Source organism: Pinus tabuliformis, chromosome 2_1 (genome assembly GCF_031772625.1).
Source record: "Pinus tabuliformis cultivar Carrire ecotype Pingquan chromosome 2_1, CPIR1, whole genome shotgun sequence".
Classification (NCBI taxonomy): domain Eukaryota; kingdom Viridiplantae; phylum Streptophyta; class Pinopsida; order Pinales; family Pinaceae; genus Pinus; species Pinus tabuliformis.
Window position 1 is genome coordinate 412,695,436 of NC_142299.1, and position 25,211 is coordinate 412,720,646.

The 25,211-nt window shown below is 38.6% G+C and overlaps 1 protein-coding gene across 3 annotated transcripts in view; it reads left to right on the forward strand.

Moving 5' to 3' along the window:
* The window catches only part of LOC149200670 (glutamyl-tRNA(Gln) amidotransferase subunit C, chloroplastic/mitochondrial-like), a 236,841-nt gene that overhangs the window by 34,130 nt on the left and 177,500 nt on the right, over window positions 1-25,211 (forward strand). For 2 of the 3 annotated variants that reach the window (XM_089402774.1, XM_089402776.1), the window contains exon 2: window positions 14,389-14,620. In XM_089402774.1, coding sequence (XP_089258900.1) covers window positions 14,389-14,620 — 232 coding nt within the window. Of the gene's footprint in view, window positions 1-14,104; window positions 14,178-14,388; window positions 14,621-25,211 lie in introns of all 3 variants that reach the window. The other variant, XM_089402775.1, reaches the window with a different exon arrangement.

Consider the following 25,211-nt stretch of genomic DNA (forward strand, 5'->3'; position numbering starts at 1 on the left):
GGAAAAGCCCCAATGTGGGGAAACCTTTGATCAAATCTTCTTTTAGTCTTCAATAGTTCAACAGAGAGAGATATTACAATTTACAAATTCTGATAATTTATGATAGCAGCAAAAGAGCCTATAGCAAGGAAGGGCATTTTTGTTGGGTACAATGAGATCTTAAAGGCTTATCGGATCTATATTACAACCTTGAGGAAGGTGGTGGTGAGGCGGGATGTGAGGTGTGAAGAGGAGCGAACCTTGAGGAGGTCGAGATATTTGGGTCATGTAGAGAAACATAATACATAGTAGAGTAGTGCGTAGCAGGGAGGTTCACCACAGGGTCTAGGATCATAAGGGTATTGTGGTTCATAGGCTTTATGGGTGACAAGCCCATAGGTTACAGATACATCGACCACTGGTTCCCAAAGTATAGGTTCACTGCATACCATAAGGTTATCATCTTCAGGAGTAGCACTTACAGAGGATGATATACCCACCCCAGTTCAAGAGCTTACTTCAGGGAAGAGGAAGCCTAAATGGCTTTGTGATACCTCACACTATGCAAGAAGCCCAAGAGATAGTGGGAAAGCCCAAGTGATCAGTTAGGGAGAGCATACCACTAGAGAGGTTTGGTGGCTGTTTGGCTATGGTGATAGCATTGTGGAGTCAGAGCCTTCAAGTTATGAGGAGGTTGCAGGTCAGTAGGTCTAGAGGGATGCCATGTTGGAAGATTATGTTTCCATCATGAAGAACGTTGTTTGGGAGATTGTGCCTAGGCCTGAGGGAAAATCAATTGACTTCAAGATCAAATATGTTGCGGATCGCAGGATCGAGAAGTACAAAGCTCCTTTTGTAACATAAAGGTTCTCACAGGTGGAGGGAACTGACTATGATGAGACCTTCACACTAGTGGCTATGTACACTTTGATTAGAGCAATGATCTCCATTGCAACAAAGTTGTGTTGGAAGATCCATCAGATGGATGTGAAGACCACTTTTCTAAATGGGATCATACAGGAGGTATATATCGAGCAACCACAAGGCTTTGAGGTGCATGGGAGAGATTCTCATGTATGCAAGCTGAAGAAGGCCTTGTATGGGTTGAAGAAGGCACTGAGAATGTGGTATTCGCGGATTGATTCCTACTTGCAGTAGATAGGTTTCGAGAAGAGTGATGTAGATCCTAACCTATATTACATTGTGGTAGGTGAGGATCTGCTCTTTCTTGTACTATATGTAGATGATCTGTTTATTACAAGAGAGGAGAAAGCTGTTGAGTACTGCAAGAGAGACCTTGCTTCAGAATTTAAGATAACTGATATAGGAGTGTGCACTATTTTCTGGGATTGGAGATTTGGCAAGAGGATGGGCATATCTTCTTGGAACAGGGCAAGTATGCAGTGGACATAGTGAGGAGATTTCATATGGAGGATTTCCGGCCCATTGCTATGCCTATGATTACCAACTGAAAGAAGCTACATGCTTCTGGTTTCGAGTTGGTAGATCCCACTTTATATCATTAGTTGATTGATTCGTTGATGTATTTGGTCAATACCAGACCAGATATTTGTTTCACAGTCAATACATTGAGTCAGTTCATGGTGGAGCCCAGGAGGGTGCATTAGGTGGCTGTGAAACATGTGTTGCGGTACCTACAAGGCACAGTGGATTATGGACTGGACTATATCCAGGGGGATGGAGTCAGGTTGATTGGATACATAGACTCAGATTGGGTAGGCAGTGCTAGTGACAGGAAGAGTACATTAGAATGCTGTTTCATGTTGGGTTCGGCGGTAGTGTCATGGTTCAGTAGGAAACAAAGATTAGGGGCACTGAGTTTTGCAGAGGCAGAGTATATGGCAGCTAGTCAGGCTAGTTGTAGTTGTGAGGCCATTTGACTTCGTAAGTTGTTGTATGACTTATTTGGTCAACAACTGAGACCAACCATGATCTACTACGATAATCAGAGTTGTGTCAAACTCACGAAGGATCAATATTTCATGACAGGTCAAAGCATATTGACATCAGGTACCACTTCATTTGGTATTATGTTCAAAGAGGAGCAGTGGAGCTAGAGTACTTAACCACTGATGAGCAAGTTACAAACATTCTCACAAAGTCCTTGCCAAGGGGCAAACATATCTACTTCAGGAACAAGATGAGAGTGGTGAGAAACACCTTCCTCAGTAAGAGGAGTGTTGAGAAATGGTACCAAGGAAGTGTTTCCTAGTGCTTTGTGCCTAGCCTAGGAAAAGTGGAAAAGTGAACCCTTTGTGAATAAATGACTTTATGAGTTTATTAAAGTCATGTGATTTATTAATTACTTTATGAGATTATAAAAGACATTGTATTTTTTATTATTAAATTGAATTTATAAATAAATAAACAAAAAGTCACTTTATGTGTTATAAAGTACATGGTACATTTTTAAGTAATTAAAGTTACTAGGAGTGTTAATTAATGGAAAAAACAGATCTTTCTATTCGTTAAGAGAATAAGAAGGGGGAAAAAACACTTTGCATCCAGTTTATTACTCATTCTTCATGTGTGAAATTGGAAAAGTGAAGAAGGAGAGGAAAGGAGAATTGGAGGCTGAGAAAGCAAATACCAATAGAGAAAGAACTGTACAACAGCATAGCAGCAAGGAAATTAGCACAGATATCAAGGACAGGATGAAGCACACATATTGAGGCATCTTCTTGATCAGTTGATGAAGCTTTAGTACGATTTTTGAGACTGGTTAGGCTGAAATTCATGGCTGCCTGAGCCTGTTTTCCAGGGTAGTTTGAGCGGATTTTTAGGGGATTGTCTGCGTGGACTTTGAGGTTGATTCAATACGAATTTCAAGACTTGTTAGGCAGAAATTTGAGTGACTGTCAGCGTGAATTTCAAAGCAGACTCAGGCACAAAAATTCAAGGGAGATAAGTGAATTTAATTGCTGTCAATTAATGCTGTAAAATCCCTGGGAAGAAATTAAATTATCACTTATTCACTAGTTTTCCTTTCGGGGTTTTTCCAGGGTCAGTTTGACCAAAAATATTATTTCTAAATTTTATGCATGTGTGTGTAATTTCTCAGAAAATGTGAAAGTGGAGTAGATCTATTGTGTTTCATTTTTGAGATTGTAAATTCAAGTTCAGATCAACGTCAGATTGTGATGGGAAGGACATTAAACTTGATGTGAAAACCAAACATGAAACCAGGGAGAGATCTCCAGGTGCATTTTTTCTACAGAAATCAGCAGAGCAACTGACAGGGATATGTTTAATTTCATTGTAGCTCTAGAATCAATAGCAAGAGAAATTGTTATGGATATTTACACCCTTATGAGAATGATCACAGAACTCTCCGTCAAGCTCAATTTTACGATCAATATGCTGAATTTGAATGGTGACCAAATTGATGAACTTTAAGTGGATGTCAATCATCTTGAAGAACATAACCTATATCTACCTTTTTTTCAACTTACTAGGACCATTGTAATTTAGTCCAATTATCTTCTACTGAGTGACTCCAACCATCCCCGACCTAAATCAGGTGGCTAACGATCCTGAAGTAATTGTAATAGATGACTAATTCCTATTTAGGAGGTAATGGATGCAAAATCAAACTTTTTGGGAGGGTCGTTCTTTAGATAATACACGAGTAGAACAATTTGCTATAATGTTAGAAGGATCAAAAGATGGAAAATAAACCTTTTAAGGCTAGATAGGGCCCTCAAGGACCTTGAACTTGTATCTATTTTTCACTTTTACTGTGCTAAACATTGTTTTTGCTTAATATAATTTCTCTGTTATTGTTAACATACATATATATATATATATATATATTACATTGCCTTCCTCTTTAGAAATGCTTTATCCTCAAAGCATATTTATGGAAGGGCTTGATGTCTTTTTCCCTCTCTTGTAATGTCTTTGCATCATTCTTTGTTCTTGGAGCTGTCGTAGTTGTTGATATGGGATAATATGAATCTTTGAGTGCTGACCAAACTTGTCAAACTGTAACACGATCTGATAATCTTTGTTCAATCTTTTGTGGAATGTTATGCTTATAGGATTTCTAAGCAAATTGTTATTATGTGACTTAATGATACTAGTATCAATATTCTCGTGGAGATAGGTTAATTGTTTTCATCCTTTAACTATTTATTATTTATTATTTATTGATATATATTTATATTTATTACAAAATGTGTCACAATTGACCTAGTAGTCGAGGTTGTACTTATAAGTCAAAGTTAGAAATATAATTTTGGATTGAAGTCAAATTCAAAAGAGCCACTTAACATCTTGCAAGGAGTGCATTTATCTTGATTTTTTCTAGAGTAGAGTCAAACTCAAGAGTTATTGTTACCGATCAAATTAGTAGGGTTGCCAAGGTCCTTGCAACCTGCGAAGATTGGTACCTATAGGACAGCGGCCCACTGTCACCTCGGTCAAGTCCTCACTCTTTAAGTCCAACTCTCTCCTAAAAGGCTATGGGAAGATTCCCTTGAGATAAACTCACCCAAATCAAGAATGATTAGTGCCTTTTATGGTGTTTTAGATGAAGTAGAGGAGTTAATGTTTTGCTATTATATTGGGTTTAAGATGTTATATATTTAGAAGATGAATGTAAGTCAGTAATCTAAATCACTCAACAATGAAGATATATAACATGTAAATACCTCAAACGAGTGTGCAATTAATACAATAACCAATGATATGAGTTGTTCTTAGTTTAGATCTTTGGTTAGAGGGGTTCCTTTGTTAAATAGTTTGTCGTCTTGTGATTGTAGACTGAAAATTCTACAAAAAACACAGAAAATAGTAGCAAAAGCTCCTTAAAATAGCTACCCAATAGTTTCTAAACACTCTATGTTGTGTGTGGAGCATGATTGTTCAAAGGTCTTTGTTTCAGCCGGATGTATACCCCAGGAAGTCTTGTACACCCCTCCACGTGGGGGGGTGCGGGGGGGACTTGTCCCCCCGTGGGGGTCTGGGGGGGGCCGATCCCCCCGGCTGGGGGGTCCGGGGGCCAGCGGTCCCCTAGCGGGGGCTCGGGGGCAGCGCCCCCGAAGCTAAAAACAAATGTAAAATTGCCTTGTAAAAGTATAGTAATTTCTAGTCAATCTAGGCCGTTCATTAGGCGGATGATCTGACGATAGAACTTATGTTTAGTTTAGGGTTTTTTGCCCTAGAAGGCAACCCCTCTCTTTGTATGAGGGTATTGTATTTGAGGCTGTGAAATAGATGTGTATTCTGTGAGCGACAAACAGAGAGGTGAGACTGTGAGAGAAAACATAGGATATTACAGTGGATTTGCTGTAGGTTGTGTCTCATCATTTTGTTGGATAATAGAAAGGAAGGACTGGCTGTTCGGGGTGGACGTAGCCCAAACTGGGTGAACCAAGTATATCTGTGTCTCTCTTGTTTTGTGCGTTTTCTGTGTTTATATTTCTGCAATATTTTATGTGTTTCATTGCTCCGTAATATATAGTTTTCTAACACTCTAGATCAAAGATCTGGGGGTGGGAGAGGGGGTGGAGATGCTAGGAGTTTAAAGGTTGATCACTTTGGATCACTCCCAAACGTTAGACCTGCGATATATTTGAATTTCTAGCAAGCTGAAAATTCTATTATTGAGGTTATGGGGTCGAGCCCTATTGGGTAAAAATATATAAATAATTTTCAGCAAGTGAATAAGAGTGTAGATGGCTGGAAATGGTTTATGTAAGTCCTAAATGAATGATATTAACTTGGAAAATCGATGTAGAGACTAACCACAAGGTTTAAATGATAATACTTACTTGAAACGAGCCTTGCACCCTTGAAAATATGCAAGATCTGTTATGCTACAGCTGTAATTTATTGCAGATTTGCAAAACAACACTCAATATGCTTGTGAAGGTAATGTGTGATAAAGCCCCAAAACAATTATTCTGCCCCATTGGCTTAGATATATATTTTATGCCCAAATCCCATTCATCGCACCTTGCAGCAAATTCCTTCGACGTCTTTATCAAGCAGAGTGAACAGGTAACAGGCAGAGTGAACAGGTGGGCAAGCAGAGGACAGGGTCCTGTGAGCACAGTGGACAGGCAGCGTGAACAGAACAGGGTTTCGTGAGCACAGAGCAGTGAGGCAGTTAACTTCAAGTAAACGTTCAGAACATGGAAAACGCTCAGAAGAGCCAAGGCGTAAAGAGCAAGGAAATTTCAGATTTTGTGGAAACAAATCATTTGAGTCAAATCAAAATTGCTTCAACAGACAAAACAGGAAGGTGGATTTGGGTAATGCAAAGCAATATGAGGGCATTTTAAGGCGTAGGATTGCTCGCCTTAATTGGGGACAAATGAGAAGACAACCAATCAAGATCAAGAAAAAGAAAATAAATAAAAGAAACAAAAATAAAGAAGAATCAATCATTTACAGTCCCACATCTACACCTCTTACTTGGTCATCAGATCTATATGTCCGAGAACTGATGAAGGTCAAAACAAAGCTGGAGATTTTGGAAGCCAGAGAACAGGAAAGAGATCGCAAAATTTCAGAGATCACAGTTGCAAACCAATGTCTAATGGAAGGTAATAGAATTTTAAAAGAACATGTAACAATGTTACAAGAGGCTCTAGAGACGGGAAAACAAGAATGGCAAAATATGAAAGAAGTAATAACAACAAACAGAGATGTGATAATTTCTTAACAAACTCAGGTAGATACACATGTGTCTCAGCAAACATATATTTCCAAAGGGAAGACAAAAATGAACAGTGGGAAAGATAGTCCAAAAGAAATAAAAGCTAGAGCTGAAGACGTTAATGGTTACATAAGGACAGAGGAAGAAGAAGATGCAAGTGATCGCAGAGCACAAGAAATAGAACAAAAAGAAAGACATGACAAAAAATCAAACTTTATTATCAGGGGAATAAGAGATTATGGGAAGAATGAAAGTACTCTCAATTTGACAAGAGACTTTCTGAAAGAGAAACTACATTGGAAAGGGAAAATTTGCCAAGCAAGAAGGGTTGGGAGGATATGTGAAGAGAGGCCTCGACCCATAAAAGTCACCATGGCAAGCGTACAAGAAAAACGACAACTTTTGGGCAAAAAGAAACTCTTGAAAGGCTCATACTTCTTCCTCAATGAAGATTTAACCAAAAAACAACAAGAGGAGAGAAGGGATGAAGTGGAGAAAATTAGAACAGCAAGAAATGAAAGGAAAAGGGCATGGTTGTACAATGGGAAAGCCGTTATTGCAGTGTTTGGGTCTCCAGGCAAATTAGGGCAGCAAGCTGACAGTAGACAAAAAACAGAGAATTCAATAATAGAGACGAAAACAAGAAGAACAACATGGACAAAAAGGGGTGAAGACTCAAATTTGAGTCTTATGTGCCAAACTACATAGCAGTCAAATCCTACCCAGGTCTACCTAAGTTTAGTTTGTTGGAATTGTAGAGGTTACCCTTGGAGGAGGGGACCTGGGTTAGGGCCTATTGCGGAAGGTAGAGACATAATTTGTCTCACGGAAACTCATGAGCATGATGGTTGCAAAACTCCTATGTTTGATGGTTATTTCAAGTTGGCAGTTTGGAACAAGGTAGCAGAAAATGGCAAAGGGTATGGGGGAATACTAGTTTTAGTGAAAGAAAAAGAAGGCCGTCACATTCAGCTAATTAAAGAAGATGCAAATAAACAATATTTATGGTTGAAAATATCAGAGAATGAGAATCACATAAGAATTGCAGCATGCTATTTTGCCCCTCAAGTCTCAAAAACTTACAAAAATAAGGGGCTTGACAGCAAGGATCCATATGCAGCGTTAAAACAAGATATTGCGGTGTACGCTCAACAGGGAGAAGTTCTTTTAGTGGGAGATTTCAATGCTAGAACAACAAATAATCAAGCTAGCATCCTTTATTGCAAAGAGGATAACAATCCTATTTGGCTCACAGAAGAGGAGAATCCCCAACGGGTGAGGTGTTCAGAAGATGACAAAGTTAGCAATCATTTTGGAGATGATTTGCTTACACTATGTGGGGCTTTCAACTTAATTATTTGCAATGGTCTAGATAGATGGAAAAGGTCCGGGAACTTCACTTGCAACACATACAATGGGGCAAGTGTCGTTGACTATGTGATGTGTTCAAAAAGCTTAATAGAAAAGATAGATGAAGTTAGTATTGGAGAGCATATTTGGGACTTAAAATCAGACCATAACCCAATTTTTATAAGGTTATCATGGTTAGAAGAAATGCAGCATAGGAAGAAAACCCAATGCTCTCAGCAATCACTATCAAGGGGCAAAATTCTTCTAACACAAGAAAATGGTACTATCTTCAAGACAATGTTAGAGAGATTAATTCAGAAGGAGAAAACTGGTTTCAAATGCTTCAGCAGCCATGAGTTAACAAATATAATCCAAAGTGCACTTGAGAAGTGCAAAAGAGCAAAAAATAGGAAATCAGAATCAAATTGCTTTCTTGTAAATGCTTGGTTTGATGAAGAATGTAAAATGGCAAGGAGAACCTTGAAAAAGGCAGGAAAAGGGAAGATGAATGTAAATTTATATAATCAGATACTAAAAAGGAAAAAAGACGAGTTCATGCAAACAAGCAGAGAAGAGCTAATATATTTATGTAAGAATAATCCAAAGCTTTTGTAGCAGGAACTACAACCAAGGAAGAAGCAAATTGAAAATAATATTACAGCCAATCAATGGTTTGAATATGCAAGGCAACTCTATGAGAAAGAATCTGAGGCGGAGTCCCCCCCAGGATCAACACAAATTCAAAGCTCTTCACATTACAGGAGGTGGAGAATGGAATTAAGAAGCTGAAAACAGGAAAGGCAAAGGACTTGGTTGAACTTCAAGCAGAGTATCTAAAATGGGGAATGAACGCTCTTGCACCGCACATCATGAAAATATTCAACAACATCATTCAGCAAGGATTCCCAAGAGACTGGACAACTAGCCTAGCAATACCCCTTTTTAAAAGTGGAGACATTAATAATCCATCCAACTATAGAACAATTATGATCAATCCTTTGTTTGCAAAGCTTTTCAGTAGCATGGTAGAAGACAGAATTAGCAAGTGGGCAGAAGTAAAAGAAAAGAGGGCAAGAGGACAAGCGAGTTTTAGGCCAAAACATTCTACAGTGGATCATGACATCACGTTGAGACACATTGTTGAAAAGGTTTGGGAGGACAAAGAAGAAGTATTTTGCTGCTTTGTTGACTTCAAAAAAGCATTTGACACAGTCCCTAGGGATAAGTTGTGGCGTAGAATGGAAGAACTTGAAATTCCTGTGCATTATAGAGCCGCTGTCCATAGACTTTATGAAGAAGTGAAAGTCAAAATTAGAACCTCAGCAGGTATTTCAGAAAGCTTTAGAAGTGACATTGGAGTCAAGCAAGGTTTCCCTCTATCCCCCACTCTTTTTGGTCTATATATTGATAAATTGGAAGAGTGGCTAAATCTGCAAGGTGGAGATGGTGTTCGGTTGGGGGAGTTTGTGATAAAGCTTTTTTTATATGCTGATGATATTGTATTGATTTCTAAATCGGCCCATGGATTGCAAATGCACTTATATGCCCTTGAGCATTTTTGTAGAGCAGTGGGGATGCAAGTCAATACTAGCAAGACCAAAATAATGATTTTTTCTAATAAAAGGAAGCAGAGCCATCATACTTTCTTCTTTCAAGACAATATTCTTGAATAAGTAGATGAATACAAGTACCTTGGGATTGATTTCAACAACAAACTCAATTGGGAGGACTGCAGAAAGAAGAGAATTTTAGAAGACTGGAAAGCATTATATGCTCTTCAAAACAGATGTAGAGAGGCAGAGTTATGGGATTGGAAAACGATTAAAGTGTTTTTTGGACTCCTAGTTTGTCCAGTGATGCTATATGGGTGTGAATTGTGGGCTAGCAACACTCTTGTCTCAAAATGGAAGCAAATTGAGAAAATCCAAAAACGCTTGATCATGTGCAAGTTCAAAATAAAAAGTTCAGTACCTTATGAGATAATGTTGAGTGAAACAGGAGCAACTTCCATTGAAGCACTTGCTATGGTGCGGTTCATAAGATACCTAAAAAGAACTAAACAAATGAGAGTAGGTAGATGGCCTAATGTTATCTTCAATGAAGGCACCAGTGAAAGAAAGAAAACATGGTTGAAACAAAACTACACATGGTTGCAAAAATGGAATATCTACCTCAATGCCCGTCCCACAAATAGCAAAGAGCTAAAGGATTTTGTTATGGAGAAGTTTCGTAAAAAGGTATGGGGAAAAGAGTTGGGTAGAAAGAAGAAATATTACATTGAGGAATTCAACCCTACGTGTGATTTACAACAAAAAGAGTTCATTGGAGCTAGCATTTCGTGGAGGGCAAAGGTTCTTATTGCTCAATTAAGGACCAACTCACATCAACTTCGGTGTGAAACAGGATGGTGGAAAAGGCCTAAAGAAGCTTGGGAAGAACGGGTGTGTACATTTTGCATGTCTGGGGCTGTGGAATCGGAAAAGCATTTCATTTTGGAATGTGATGCATTCAAAGACATCAGAGAAAGTCATGAGAACATGTTAGCATCAGTTTCTTTGCATTGTCTTTTTAGCGAGGAGATTGTTGAAAGGTTGGGTCAGCTTATCATCAATTTGAATCAGTAAAGCACTAAATTGCAAAGAGCGAAAAACAGGGAACTAATGGTCTCATAGACTATTTTTAGTCTCGCGGACCTTAAAATATCATTTCATTTCATATATCTATTTTATGATGAAGGCTTGAATGACAAGCTAGCAAATAAAGTGAAACTAAAACAAAAAATAAAATTTTGGAAATTTTGAAGTAGTTTGTTTGTTGAAAAATAACTTACTTTGACCACAATATTACCTTCAAGATGCACTTTGGATAGTGTGGTGGGCTTAGACTCGAAGAGAATGTTTTGCCCCCACCTATGTCTAAAACCTTCCACAACTTTCCAGATTTAACTAGGTGCGACCTCTATTGAGATGTGTCTCCAATCGTTAGGTTGACTATGCAATGGAATGACCTTCACCCGGTTGAAGCTATCCCCTATAAGGATTGGTCAAACTCTCGGTTCCTATTCACTCCACCTACAACAAGAGTAATAAAGTAGACTAACGTCTAGTCCACCCTCTTCGCATGGCTATGTAGCCCCTCAACGGATCATTCTCCAACACTTGTGTAATCCTTACTACTTTTGAAATGTTTTTATTAATAGCCTAGTTACAACATTAATCAGATAAACACAAAATAGGAAAATCCAACTCACACAATAGAGACATTGTGTTTGCAAAAATAAAATTTCTATATTATGGCATTAAAATGATCTCACAAATCAACGACAACTTGAAATAAAAGAGAGGCTAGCCTTCTATAATTTATTTTTTAACTGTTAGATAATGGCTAGTTCAATCTCTCTCTCAAAAATAATATTTCACTTGCCAATTGCATGTCAGAGACTTAAGTATATTCAGCAAAATTATTTTTAATTACAATGATTTGCCCACTATAAGGTTTTCTCTTGGCTCATTTGTCCCTTGGAAGTCCAATGTTCCGTTTGCATTGATTTTAGAAAGAAAAAATGTAAAAAATAGTAGAAAAAATGCTCAATGTCCCACTTGGACAGCCTAATGGCTAGCTTGCTTGACTTGACTTGCTTGCTTGGAGTGATTTTGGTCCACGAAGAACTTGACTTGTACCTTTGTAGTTTGATTTGGTATTTTGGAGGGGAATTTGACTTTACAACGACTACTTTCTTTTCCGCTTTGTTGAAAATGTAACTAGTGTCGGTCTTCATAATGTAATAAAATCTAATTTTTATCATTGACATATTTATTTTTGGTCAAAGCATGTTCTTCATGCTTATAAGGGTCAAAAAGAAATTATTTTGAGTCAATGAAAATGTACTTGAGTCATGTCCCATTTGGACATTTGTATGAAAAAGAATTTTGAAATTTTATTGAGTCAAAGTCCACCAAAATGTACAAGTCGGCCCTCCTTGGGAACAAGTCAGTCTCGGCCTGCAAGAGCCACCTATTCGACCTCCTGGGCAGATATATATAGAGGACAATTTGATCACTTTGGATGACACTCACTTATCATAATCATACATATCTTCTACACCTAATTAATGAAGAAAAGGACGAAGTAAAAGGAGAAAAGGGAGCTTGCACATGTGGAGGAATTTCAGTGAAAAATTGCCAAATTTCAAAGCTTATTGCAAGCTTGAAAATTCAGGAGCAAGATTTCAAGGAGGCTCGAAATTTTGGGAGCGAAATTTCGAGAGGTTGACCAGTTTGACCTATGTTGACTTTGACTTTGGAAATGACTTGGAGGAGGGTTGGACTTGGAATTTTGGTGGCAGTTCTGGTCTTGGTCTTGGTCTTGGATATCTCATTTTGATATGATTCTATAAGAGAAGGATTGTTGTTGGGTTTTCCCCTTGTGGGGTTTTGCCCTGGCTTGGACCACAATTTTGGTGTCTCTTGTCTCTTTGTTTTTCCTAGTTGATTGAACATTCTTATAGTTGCTTGATGAAGAAGGCATAATACATAATAAAAAATCTATGTAACATTTACAAGTAATTATCAAAACATAGAAATCAAACCTAATTCAACTTCCCTTGATTTCTCAACACGCTTGAGATGCAACGGTTGACATGAACTTCAAATGGCTAGTTTTGACCCCTAATGTTCCTCCTTGTTTGACTTTAATGGCTAGTAAGAGGGCTGACTTGGTCCATTGGCTAGATCTTCAACACCTTTGAGAATTTGAGGATTTCAACACATGGGTTTTGTCCAGCTAACCTTTTACATAACTTTTGACGTCGAGTTTGCCCATTCACACCAAGTCTCTTGACCCCACGTGGCACCTAGTGATGATATCATCATGTAATAAATAAGGATCTCCAACTACTTGGGGAATTTGGAGAATCTACCACCTTGGTTTTGTTCAACTCATTCTATAGACCACTTTTGATGTATTGCATGTCTCGTTTTGTCAAGATCTACCTCAGTTATGCCACTTGGATGCCTCACACATTGCTGGATCACCTTTGATTGCCATTATCTTGATGATGCCTTCACATTTTGGAAAAATTTCAACTTGTCATGTCATCTAGTTTTTTTGCTAAGCATTTTGAGACTAAATTGAATTTTTCCTTCCGGAATCACATGCATTAAGAAACGTGAATTGCCTCAGGAAATGTGAAAAAACTGAATTTGTGAGATTTCCATGTTGAGAACCATTTGAGGAATACCACACGAAGGCGAAGGTCACATATAGACTCAATGACACACATGACCATGTAGTAAGACATAGGTGCAGCTTGACGCAGGCTGGACTAGTCCATAAATTGGTGATCACCCCTACATAACCAAGGCTTCTCTAAACCATGAGTCCCCCTGAGATCCATCCAAAATCATCCAATTCTATACAAGACAAAAGGACTAATGACTTAGCCTAACTACAAGGACTTGCATGTTTTTTACAAGGCTTTGACTTGTGTCCTTGGGCTTACAATGGTGATAATGCAAAGTGAAAAAATGTGTGTATACTCTTGTTGACATGAGGGGTAACAATCATCTCAAGTTAGAGTCACCAAAAATTTTGAGTCACATTTGGCTTACTAGTTCAAGTCATACTTATGAGTTAAAGCTACAAATAATTTTCGATTGAAGCCAAACTTGCAAGAGTTGCTTAACATCTTGCCATAGAGTACATTTATCTTGATTTTCTCATAAAGTGGAGCCAAAGTCAATAGTCATCTCAAATTTGCAAAAGTTGAGTAATGCTAATGCTAATGTAACCTTATTATTTCAAACCCAATGAGTCTTAGATGATACAAGGGGATTTTGTGTTGTAAATATAAGACATAACTTGACCCAATTTCATATTTCAATTAATCTTGAGGACTTCTTAGCTTCAAAAACCATAATGACCTTGGTACTTTCATTTCCATCATGTTCAAATATAAAAATGATATTATGAAAAGTATTGCAGTTGATTACTTTTATTTGTCCAATAGACCTTCTTGGTCTCATATAACTTATTATTTCAAATCCAATGACTCTAGACGATACACAAAAATTTTTGTGGTGTATATATCAGGCATAGCTCTACCCAATTTCATAATTCAATTAATCTTGAGGACCTCTTGGACTCTACAACCATAATGACCTTGGTACTTTCATTTTCATCATATTCAAATGCAGAAATGATATTTTGAAAAATATTATAGTTGATTGCTTTCATTTATTTGATAGACCTTGTTGTTCATAGGGGATGGTAAATGTTATCATCATCTTAAATTCATTGTTGGGAAAACTTAAAAGCAAATGATTATGATGGATATGTAATTTTTTCCTATTTGGTTCTTTATTTGAGTTTGATAGAGCTCAAAGCTGGTGGCTTTTGGGGATTCATTCATTCATGGCATTTTTAGCGAGCACAAATTCATTGTACAAGGTTGGATTTGGATTTGTATGTACAAAATCCCCATGCTCGAGGGTTTCTCCCATATCAAGATCACAACCTTGGAGGTTTTATAGTGCGTGCAACAATTTTGAGGCTCCAGATGTGGTGCAACTTGCGGCGAAGGCTCGTATCTCATTGACACCCAAAGAGGTATTGTCTACTTGCTTTTTGGTTCAATTTAGTTAGTCTCTTCAAGTTTAATGCTTTCTTAAAATTAATTGCAAATAGTTGTTTTATTGCAGAACTAGAGTTGAAGAATTGAGCCACAAAAATTAGCCTTAAACTATTGTTTATCTTCAATAATTTGTGGCAAGTTCATATCCAATCTTTTTTCTTTGTAATTCGTCAAGAGAGTCCATTGAAGTATTTTATAGTTCTAATATTATCTTCATTTGTTTAAAATACTTTTTAAGACTAGCTCTTTGTTCTTTAACTGGAAAAGTAAGAACAAAAAAACTACATGTACACAGATTAGTAAAAGTAAGAATAGAAAAATGTTGACAGTAATAATAATAATAAATAATCATTAATGTTGCTCTACGCACCAATATGTATTTCGAGCTTTTGAACTCGGGTCTAAACACTGAAAGTGCTTTGACTTTTTTTGTTTGTTTTTGTTTTTAACATGAATGAGTATATGTATTTCATTTAAATCTGTGCCTCGTCACAACATGTACTCATGAAATACATTACATTTTTCTCATCCTCTCTCTTATCCCTATGCTTGCTATCGAGTACGAAAACTTCTAAGGGACTGCATATTTTCACAAAATTCATTACATTCCTATAGGGATACATCCTACAGTAACTTCTTAATAAAAGACAAAATTTAGCGCAATGCACATATCATTTGAAATCGTCATCCTCTTGCTCCAGCGGCCTATTGAGGTCTGGACACTTGTTCATTTCCTTCCAACTTTCAGTACTGGATTCATTTAGACTGATATGCAAAAGTTGAGCTTGTTCTTGCAAGTTTACAATCTGCTTTCGAAGTGCCTTTGACTCATCAACTTGCTTGACTAACTTATGTTTCAGAGCTTGGACCTCCTCCAACATGTTCACTTTGGTGTCCATTTGCTCCTTCCATCTCATATTCATCGCCATTAAATCAATTTGGAGGGCATCCATTTTCTCTAATAATTGAGTGACCCATTTCTTGCATTTGCAGCTAGTTTGCCTTTCTTGATTGTTATTGCCAAAATCTCTTTCTTTACTTCGCCACATCTTAGTCGGACTAGTCTAGAAGCAACAACAAAAATCTGTACTGTACCATTGTTTCCCCACCTCCAAACGTTGGGTTAGCCTGCCACTTGGAAGCCGCACAATGACCCCCAAATATTGACCAATGCAGCCAATTCAATATATAGTTATCACAATCATGCAGCCTAGAGGTACCAAACTCATTCTCTTCCCTTAGTCTCCATTTTTTGTTCCGGGCAGAAGCAATTTTGCGATCTCTCAATGATTCAATGCCGATACTCAAATAAGATTCCGAAACCCACGAACTTGTGAAAATTCCTATACTCAAGGAATCCCTACTGCAGCAAATTTGAATCTACTTCAACTACTTGATTTTTATACATTCATCAAGTTATTCTTCTGAATACTGAAGCAAATTACTTCTGCGGCCTACACTTAATTAAATATTTGATCTCATGAAACAGAAAACAGAGCAAACGACAAGATACATAGGGCACACTTATTTTTGGACACAGTAGTCCTCGAAAAAACCCGATGCGGGAAAACCGGTGCAGGAGTTCTGAGGGTTTTTATTATGCAGGGGAAATATCTGAATACAAATCTTGGATGCTCATCTAGCAATCCTTTACAGAGAAAATACTGGCGGAAAATCTGAGTGAGTTTTACCTCACTTCACCCGGCAGAATTCTAGTTGATCCGACACAAGACTAGCTAACCCCGGCTATTTTTGTGCTGGCTCTGGGTCTGCCCTGCGTCACCTTCTCTGCCCTCTGCGTCAGCTCTCTCGGCTGTTCTGACAGTTCTCGGCAGTTCCGACAGTTCTGATAGTTCTTGACAATTTCAGTTGTTCCGACAGTTCTGGGTTCTACGTTACAAACAACTTTTCTGCGTTAGCTCTCCCGGCTACTGCGCTGCCTCTGCCTCTCTGTTCTATATTTTCTGGAAAGTCCTCCTCCCGGATTCTCTCTGCCCCTCAGTTGCAAGATCTCCCCAATCAATTTTTCTCCTGAGAACTTCTTACCTCAGAAAATCATTTTCCTCAATCTCTCTGTGTGTGTTACCAAATGAACCCCAAGCCTCCATTTTATGCTTCTTGTTGAGTCTTCTATTAGCGCTTGGAATTCACCTAGGCTGAGATAGACAAACTCTCAAGGCTACATCAAACCATTTCACCTCGTAGCTAGCCCTACGAGGTATGAGAAGGCTCTCTCGGGTCAGATTTGATAGATCTTTCAATAGGATTAGGCTAACCAATCAAGAATAAAGATTTTAGGCTAGTAAATTGATAAGGGGTTTGATTTGATGATTTGTGGGGGTTTTGGTGGCAATTGGTGGAAGTGCAATTCAAAGTGCGGGGATTGAGCACAGTTTTCACAGGGGGATCTAAGGGGCAAGGTAGGAATGAGTGCTGATGCCTTAATCTGAGATGGATGATCAGAGTTGATAGAGGAGAAGCTAAAGAGGGCAAACACACAATTCGAATCCTCTCTAGACAGTAGAAAACATTAAAATTGAACAAACTAAAAAGCTGAGCATGTCAAAACATGAGTTCAAACTTTACCACTTCATCTGTCCAATTTAGAAGCATAAGAGAGATGTGAAACACATAAACAAACTTACAAGAACATGTAGAGAACACACCATCAACAATCAGATCCACAAGAATCCTCAAAGATGTCTGTAAAACCCTGGCTTTCCTTGCCTTCAATTGCAAAAATAGATGCACAATATACAATAAAGCTTCCTTACACAAGAGTCCAACCTCCAACCTTGAAAAATGAGTAAGAGAAGGCATAATATAGACCATCTAACTCCTTTCCCCACCTCTAGGGGTCGAGCTCAGCTTCCTAGGAGCAGTTTGAACTAATTCTAAACTAAGAACTAGAAAATAGGCAGCCAAACAACTTGCCTCTATTACTTAGCTAACTTATCCATGCATTAATTTTTCACTTTTTACATCAAAGAAGCTTCTAGAAGGGTAAAGAGAGATAAAATCTACCAAAGTGCCATGAAAATATTACATTTATCCTTCATCTACAAGTAAAAATAGTCAACCATAGTCAAAACAGCGTTTTTTGACCAAAAAGGTCAATTCTGGCAAAGCTGGAACTTTTGGTCGCGCCCCTGGAAGTTTTGGTCGCGCCCCTTCACAGCTGTTTTTGAGTGGGTTCCACTGGTCCAAATCAGGTGCAAGATGGCTCATTGGAAAGCTTGGCCTGTCTACTTTCCATCCCAAGTGGAATTTCTGAATTTGGTGTTGATTTGACCCCTCAAAAACCATTTCTCCCAAGGTCACTTTCTGCAACTCAAAAAGTGGGCAGAAAGTCATTTTTTTGATGTATTTTGAGCTTTTGGAGGCTCAAAACTCAAAACCAGGCTTCTCCCAAGCATTGGTAATTTTTCTTTTTGCATGCCCTTTCCAAAAATGCCAAGTTTTCAAAATTCCGAGCAGTCCTCCAAAATGGTCTCACCCGGGGTGAGACCAAACCGTGGGCAAAACCTGTAATTTTACCAAAAATTTCCAAAATGCTCCAAAATTCTCAAAATTTTCACATTTTGATGCTAGATCAAGGCTGATCAGTACCATGATGAGTGAGAGATGCCTCAGCCAAGATGCGGAGCGGATTTGTCCTTTTCCTCCTCTTCCGGGCCTCAGACAGCTTCCTTTGGAGAATTTTCATTTTAGCCTTGCAAACATGTAACCACTATGATGACCACCTTTGCCACCCTTACGAGGCCTCTGCTGTGTCTCAACCTCTGTAGAAGAAGACCGGTCATCACCTTGCTCATTAGTCTCAGTGGTTGACATGGTGTTATTGAGCAAGGTGGAATAAACAAGTCAAGATGACCGCTGCCCTGCCTGCAAAATGCTGTGAAGTATGCTGTTTTCAAGGGGAAACATCATGAGGGACATGTTAGGGGGGGGAATTTACATAAGGAAAGGGAAAAAATATATATAAACAACAGGGAATTTTGAAGGAAACAATCACACAATGTTAAACATGTCATTCTATCTTTCATCATTTGCAAATCAATACTTTATTAGGGAAAATGTGTTATGATCACCAAGGGAAAGGACAATGAAAATCATCATGATGGAGGGGAGGATGTCATGGGCATAGGGGAATAGGGCAGCATCATTTATAAACCATTAACAGGCTGTTCTCCTTAAATTTTGACTTTGAATGTCTTTTAAGAGCATACTCTGTTTTTTCATAGCTTTTGAAATGGTCATTGATACTAAATGGGAAACAGGGTTTTGTTATTTTGATTACAAGGGGAAGAGAAGGGTTTTTATGACAATTTGAAAAGGAAATGGGAAAGGGACTGTATCAAGGGAATTAGGGAGATGGAGGGATATGGGAATTAGGGTTAGGGAGTAGGAACCCATCAACAATGCTGCCAACCATATTTCATAACAGCAGTCCTTTACAATGCTGGCAGCTTTCATACTTTTGTCATATGTGAATTAGGGTCTTCAATTACATACTTTGTCAAAAGGGAAGGGTATCAATTGCATAGGGATTTTAGGGGATTAATGAGCAATTGAATCAAGGTTTTTATGAGGGGAAAGGTAAGGGAAAACAGAGTTTAGGGATAGGGAGATAAATACCATGTCACTTTGCAAACCCTAGCACAGCAAAACTGCTCTTTTGATAACTATGCAGCTGTATATTTAATGAATTTTTGTCATGAGCACCATACAGCTACTAATCTTTGACATTTACATAGCAAGAGGTCATTTTTCTTTTGTTTTTATAAGGCTATGCAAGTTACATTTTTCACTGTTTTTTGTGTGATATTCATAAGCATGCCTTGCTATCATTTTTTCTTTTTGTTTTTATATTGTTTCTTTTCATTCTGCTGTGTATTTACATATGTAAATTTGCTGTATATACTAGTGTAGGGTTTGAACATGACACATGGGGGGAAACTAGAGTTTTGAAATGGTTTAGAATGGGTTAGGGTTTCATAGGATTGGGGGTAGGGTTTGAGCTTTTCTTGCAAATGAGATTAATGAAAATGACATGTTAACATATGTAATTTAACTTTGGGAAAATGAATGGAGGGACTAGGAAAAAGTTGCCTTGAAAAACAACAAACAGTCAAACATATGCATGCAAAACATCAAGTCGATTCAACCTATCTTCTACGGATTCTTGGCATAAAATCATCATCATAATCTTCTTTTGTAACCTCAACACCATCACACAACACGTGGAATAGGCATACCTTTAAAAATTTGAGTGAATTTGAGTGAATTTGAGCGTTTGGGAGAGTTTCAAGGCGGGCAGACTTTTTGGTCGCGCACGCCCTCAGAATGGTCGCGCCCCTTCGTTTGGTTGCGCCCGTGTTATTTAACACTGCGCTTTGGCCTCCGTTTGGTCGCGCGCACCCAGGTGGTCGCGCACCTGTCCAGAATGGTCGCGCACCATTTCTAACCTTGAAACTTGCAGAAACTTGCCCGAATTGCCTCCTTTTGCCTCTAACACAAATTTTTTGACTTTCAAATGCACAATAAGAGTGAATTGAGAGGGAAATTAGCTTTTATAGGGTCACTTTAAAAAAATTTAACTTTAGAACCCACTTTCTAATGTTTTCAACTTGCTTTGCTTTTTAACACTGTTTAGAGTCTTTTTGTCCTGAAATGAGCTCTCTTGATGCGTTTGACTCCGTTCTTTTTGCAGGTTGACCGCCTGATGGACTGTAGTGAAGGAACCAGGGTTGTTGCCGGCACTTTTACAAATTTTTGAAAATTTCTTTATTTTTACAAATTCCTCATGACCTTGGATTTAAAAACAGGGTTTTTTAAATCCAAGGCATAAAGTGAGCTGTAGCTGAAGAAAATGATAATGAAACATATGTACAAAATTCCTTCCGGCTTGCTGGGCACTTACTGACCATGACTCATTACCTTGAAATGATTTTGACTCAAAACCCTAGACCTAAGACCATGGGATCTCAAGACAAAAAATAAGAACAAGCATGACTCAATTACATTGTTGTATGACCTGATCCAGCAAAGCCAAGAAGGGAACAAAGACTAGCTCCTCCATTCAGTGTTATGGCATGCCTAGTGGGATGCAAAACTGACACTGATGAGACACCTATAAATGCATATGCAAAGAGTTATTGATCACTGATGGAGGGCTCAAGACCGACACTAACATTGGCTCCAATGGGGATGGCAGCTCCTTGGAGGTGCCAAGAACCTCAGACCTCTTGGGAGAGCAGACCAGTGCCTTATTCATTGGGCAATGGAGTCAATTTATTCACATGTGACCAACTCAAAAACAACTTTATTTGACTTAGACAATTGACAGAAACTTAACTGATGCTTGACTCAAACCGACTCGATGGCAAACTGAAATAACTTGAAAAACTTACTCAACAGACCAAACACAAATGACTCATGACTTGACTTAAAACAAAACTTACAAAGCTTATGAAGGGCAGCAGTCCATCAAGATTTGAAATCATGATGACAACCACCTGCATAGTAATGAAATATGTACAATCATGTATAATGAGCTTTCCAATGTAACCAATCCAGCAGATGGCTACATACCAAATTTCTGCTCTCACGTATCTCGAGCAGGCGGAACGGTGAACCTGTAGGCAACTCAAAATAACCACTGAAACCAAAACTTATGATAAAGAACCAGGCAACATTTATCTTCTCTAGTGCTTGCAGAAGAATGCCAAGGGGATCTTGATAATCCTGAAGCACTATCTTATTTGGAGATCCAGCTGCAAAAATATAAGTACTTGCTTCATTCTGATCTGAAAAAACAGTGGGTTGCTGATTGATAGGAAGGCACAAAGAGGTATAAGCTTCTGCCATATGAGTGTTGGCTGTACATTCCTTGACCGTGAGAATTTCGGGCATATATTCCTCTACTTCATGATCTAGGTCATTCTTAAATAACAAACAATCTTCAAGGTCCTCAAACATGACAGCCTTATCATCTTTGTGAAGGAAAACATTATTTGTTTGCTGATCTATAAAACTAATTACAAGACTGTCATCATTTTCAAAAGAGGAAGAAGTTTCACCAACACTTTCATGACCATGTGTGCACTGCAAATCTGCTTTAGCTTGGGTTGTAGCATGACCTTTCAAGAGTTGATCTATCTCCTCTTCAGACAAAGGAGATAAGACTTTTTGTTTCCTTTTGCTCAAACAAGTCTTGTCTTCATATGACATGGCAATCAAATTATCCAAATTATGATTGAAAGAGGGTTTTTCACTTACTTGAACGAAGATCTCATCTTGCTGTTCATGAGCTAGCTGAATTACCTCCTCACGAAGGCTCTGGTCAATAACTTTGTCTTCTTCATACCAGATGATCTCAACAGCAGAGCTCTCCTTTATGGGATTTAGAACAAGGTTGTCTTCCTCATCGCGATCTGAATCTAGATTTGAAATCGCTGACTTGAATTTGTCACTTTCTGAACTTGAAACTTGACTTTCATGCATGCTGTCCTCTTCCGTGGGCAGATCTGAAACAAGCTCTTCTCTTTCATCCTCTTCCACCATATGACCATCTTTAGCCTGCTGATCTTGATTCTGCTGCAAAATTTCCTGATCATCTTGATAGGCATCCACTAAGATCTCTATGTGCTGCTGAAACGGATTTTCATACAATGCTTCCATGATCTCTTCATCCATGAAATTATCATCTTCATAAAACTTCTCAAGGCTTTCAATAAAACTATATGCATGCTGGCAACAGTCTTGAACTAAATTCAATGACGGATAAGAGTCCTTATATCGTTCAATGAACATAGCATGAAAATCCTTCAAACAGTAAATACAAGCAGGCGGCAAACTTTCATACCATGATTGAGCTTTACCTTCCAGAGTGGCCAAGAATATCTTCATCAAGCAATCCTCAGGAAAATCGATCTTGAATTTGCGAATATGCATATGAAATCTAATCAAATGTAAAGCAGCATCCTTCTTACCATCATCATTAAATATAGGCAAATTCCTTGACCAATCTACCTTTGGAATTTTATTCGGAAAACCTGGAATGTGATCTCGGCTCAAGGGAGCATATCTTCTTGCAATTAGGTCCATCATGAAAATCTCAAAGCCACTGATCTATCTGCAGTGAAGTCACCATGAAACATCGATCTCTGGAGTTTTCAGTGAAGGAGTCGCCAGTGAATGATTTCAGCCTTTCAAGTGTCTGATCGCTGTTCACTATCAACAATCAGATCTGAACTTGATACATGTACTGGGGTAAAGTGTCAATGAAGCGCTATGTTCACAAATCCCACGGAGATAGACTGAAGCAGCGTTTATCTACTTGCGCTGATGTAAAACAAGAGCGTTTTCGAAGGCTCCTGGCGTAACTTCAGGCTCCGTCTAAGACTTATGAAATAACACGACAATGAGCAAACGATTAATATGTTCTCCCCAGTGGAGTCGCCACTATGTTAGCGCTTGGAATTCACCTAGGCTGAGATAGACAAACTCTCAAGGCTACATCAAACCATTTCACCTCGTAGCTAGCCCTACGAGGTATGAGAAGGCTCTCTCGGGTCAGATTTGATAGATCTTTCAATAGGATTAGGCTGACCAATCAAGAATAAAGATTTTAGGCTAGTAAATTGATAAGGGGTTTGATTTGATGATTTGTGGGGGTTTTGGTGGCAATTGGTGGAAGTGCAATTCAAAGTGCGGGGATTGAGCACAGTTTTCACGGGGGGATCTAAGGGGCAAGGTAGGAATGAGTGCTGATGCCTTAATCTGAGATGGATGATCAGAGATGATAGAGGAGAAGCTAAAGAGGGCAAACACACAATTCGAATCCTCTCTAGACAGTAGAAAACATTAAAATTGAACAAACTAAAAAGCTGAGCATGTCAAAACATGAGTTCAAACTTTACCACTTCATCTGTCCAATTTAGAAGCATAAGAGAGATGTGAAACACATAAACAAACTTACAAGAACATGTAGAGAACACACCATCAACAATTAGATCCACAAGAATCCTCAAAGATGTCTGTAAAACCCTGGCTTTCCTTGCCTTCAATTGCAGAAATAGATGCACAATATACAATAAAGCTTCCTTACACAAGAGTCCAACCTCCAACCTTGAAAAATGAGTAAGAGAAGGCATAATATAGACCATCTAACTCCTTTCCCCACCTCTAGGGGTCAAGCTCAGCTTCCTAGGAGCAGTTTGAACTAATTCTAAACTAAGAACTAGAAAATAGGCAGCCAAACAACTTGCCTCTATTACTTAGCTAACTTATCCATGCATTAATTTTTCACTTTTTACATCAAAGAAGCTTCTAGAAGGGTAAAGAGAGATAAAATCTACCAAAGTGCCATGAAAATATTACATTTATCCTTCATCTACAAGTAAAAATAGTCAACCATAGTCAAAACAGCGTTTTTTGACCAAAAAGGTCAATTCTGGCAAAGCTGGAACTTTTGGTCGCGCCCCTGGAAGTTCTGGTCGCGCCCCTTCACAGCTGTTTTTGAGTGGGTTCCACTGGTCCAAATCAGGTGCAAGATGGCTCATTGGAAAGCTTGGCCTGTCTACTTTCCATCCCAAGTGGAATTTCTGAATTTGGTGTTGATTTGACCCCTCAAAAACCATTTCTCCCAAGGTCACTTTCTGCAACTCAAAAAGTGGGCAGAAAGTCATTTTTTTGATGTATTTTGAGCTTTTGGAGGCTCAAAACTCAAAACCAGGCTTCTCCCAAGCATTGGTAATTTTTCTTTTTGCATGCCCTTTCCAAAAATGCCAAGTTTTCAAAATTCCGAGCAGTCCTCCAAAATGGTCTCACCCGGGGTGAGACCAAACCGTGGGCAAAACCTGTAATTTTACCAAAAATTTCCAAAATGCTCCAAAATTCTCAAAATTTTCACATTTTGATGCTAGATCAAGGCTGATCAGTACCATGATGAGTGAGAGATGCCTCAGCCAAGATGCGGAGCGGATTTGTCCTTTTCCTCCTCTTCCGGGCCTCTGACAGCTTCCTTTGGAGAATTTTCATTTCAGCCTTGCAAACATGTAACCACTATGATGACCACCTCTGCCACCCTTACGAGGCCTCTGCTGTGTCTCAACCTCTGTAGAAGAAGACCGGTCATCACCTTGCTCATTAGTCTCAGTGGTTGACATGGTGTTATTGAGCAAGGTGGAATAAACAAGTCAAGATGACCGCTGCCCTGCCTGCAAAATGCTGTGAAGTATGCTGTTTTCAAGGGGAAACATCATGAGGGACATGTTAGGGGGGGGAATTTACATAAGGAAAGGGAAAAAATATATATAAACAACAGGGAATTTTGAAGGAAACAATCACACAATGTTAAACATGTCATTCTATCTTTCATCATTTGCAAATCAATACTTTATCAGGGAAAATGTGTTATGATCACCAAGGGAAAGGACAATGAAAATCATCATGATGGAGGGGAGGATGTCATGGGCATAGGGGAATAGGGCAGCATCATTTATAAACCATTAACAGGCTGTTCTCCTTAAATTTTGACTTTGAATGTCTTTTAAGAGCATA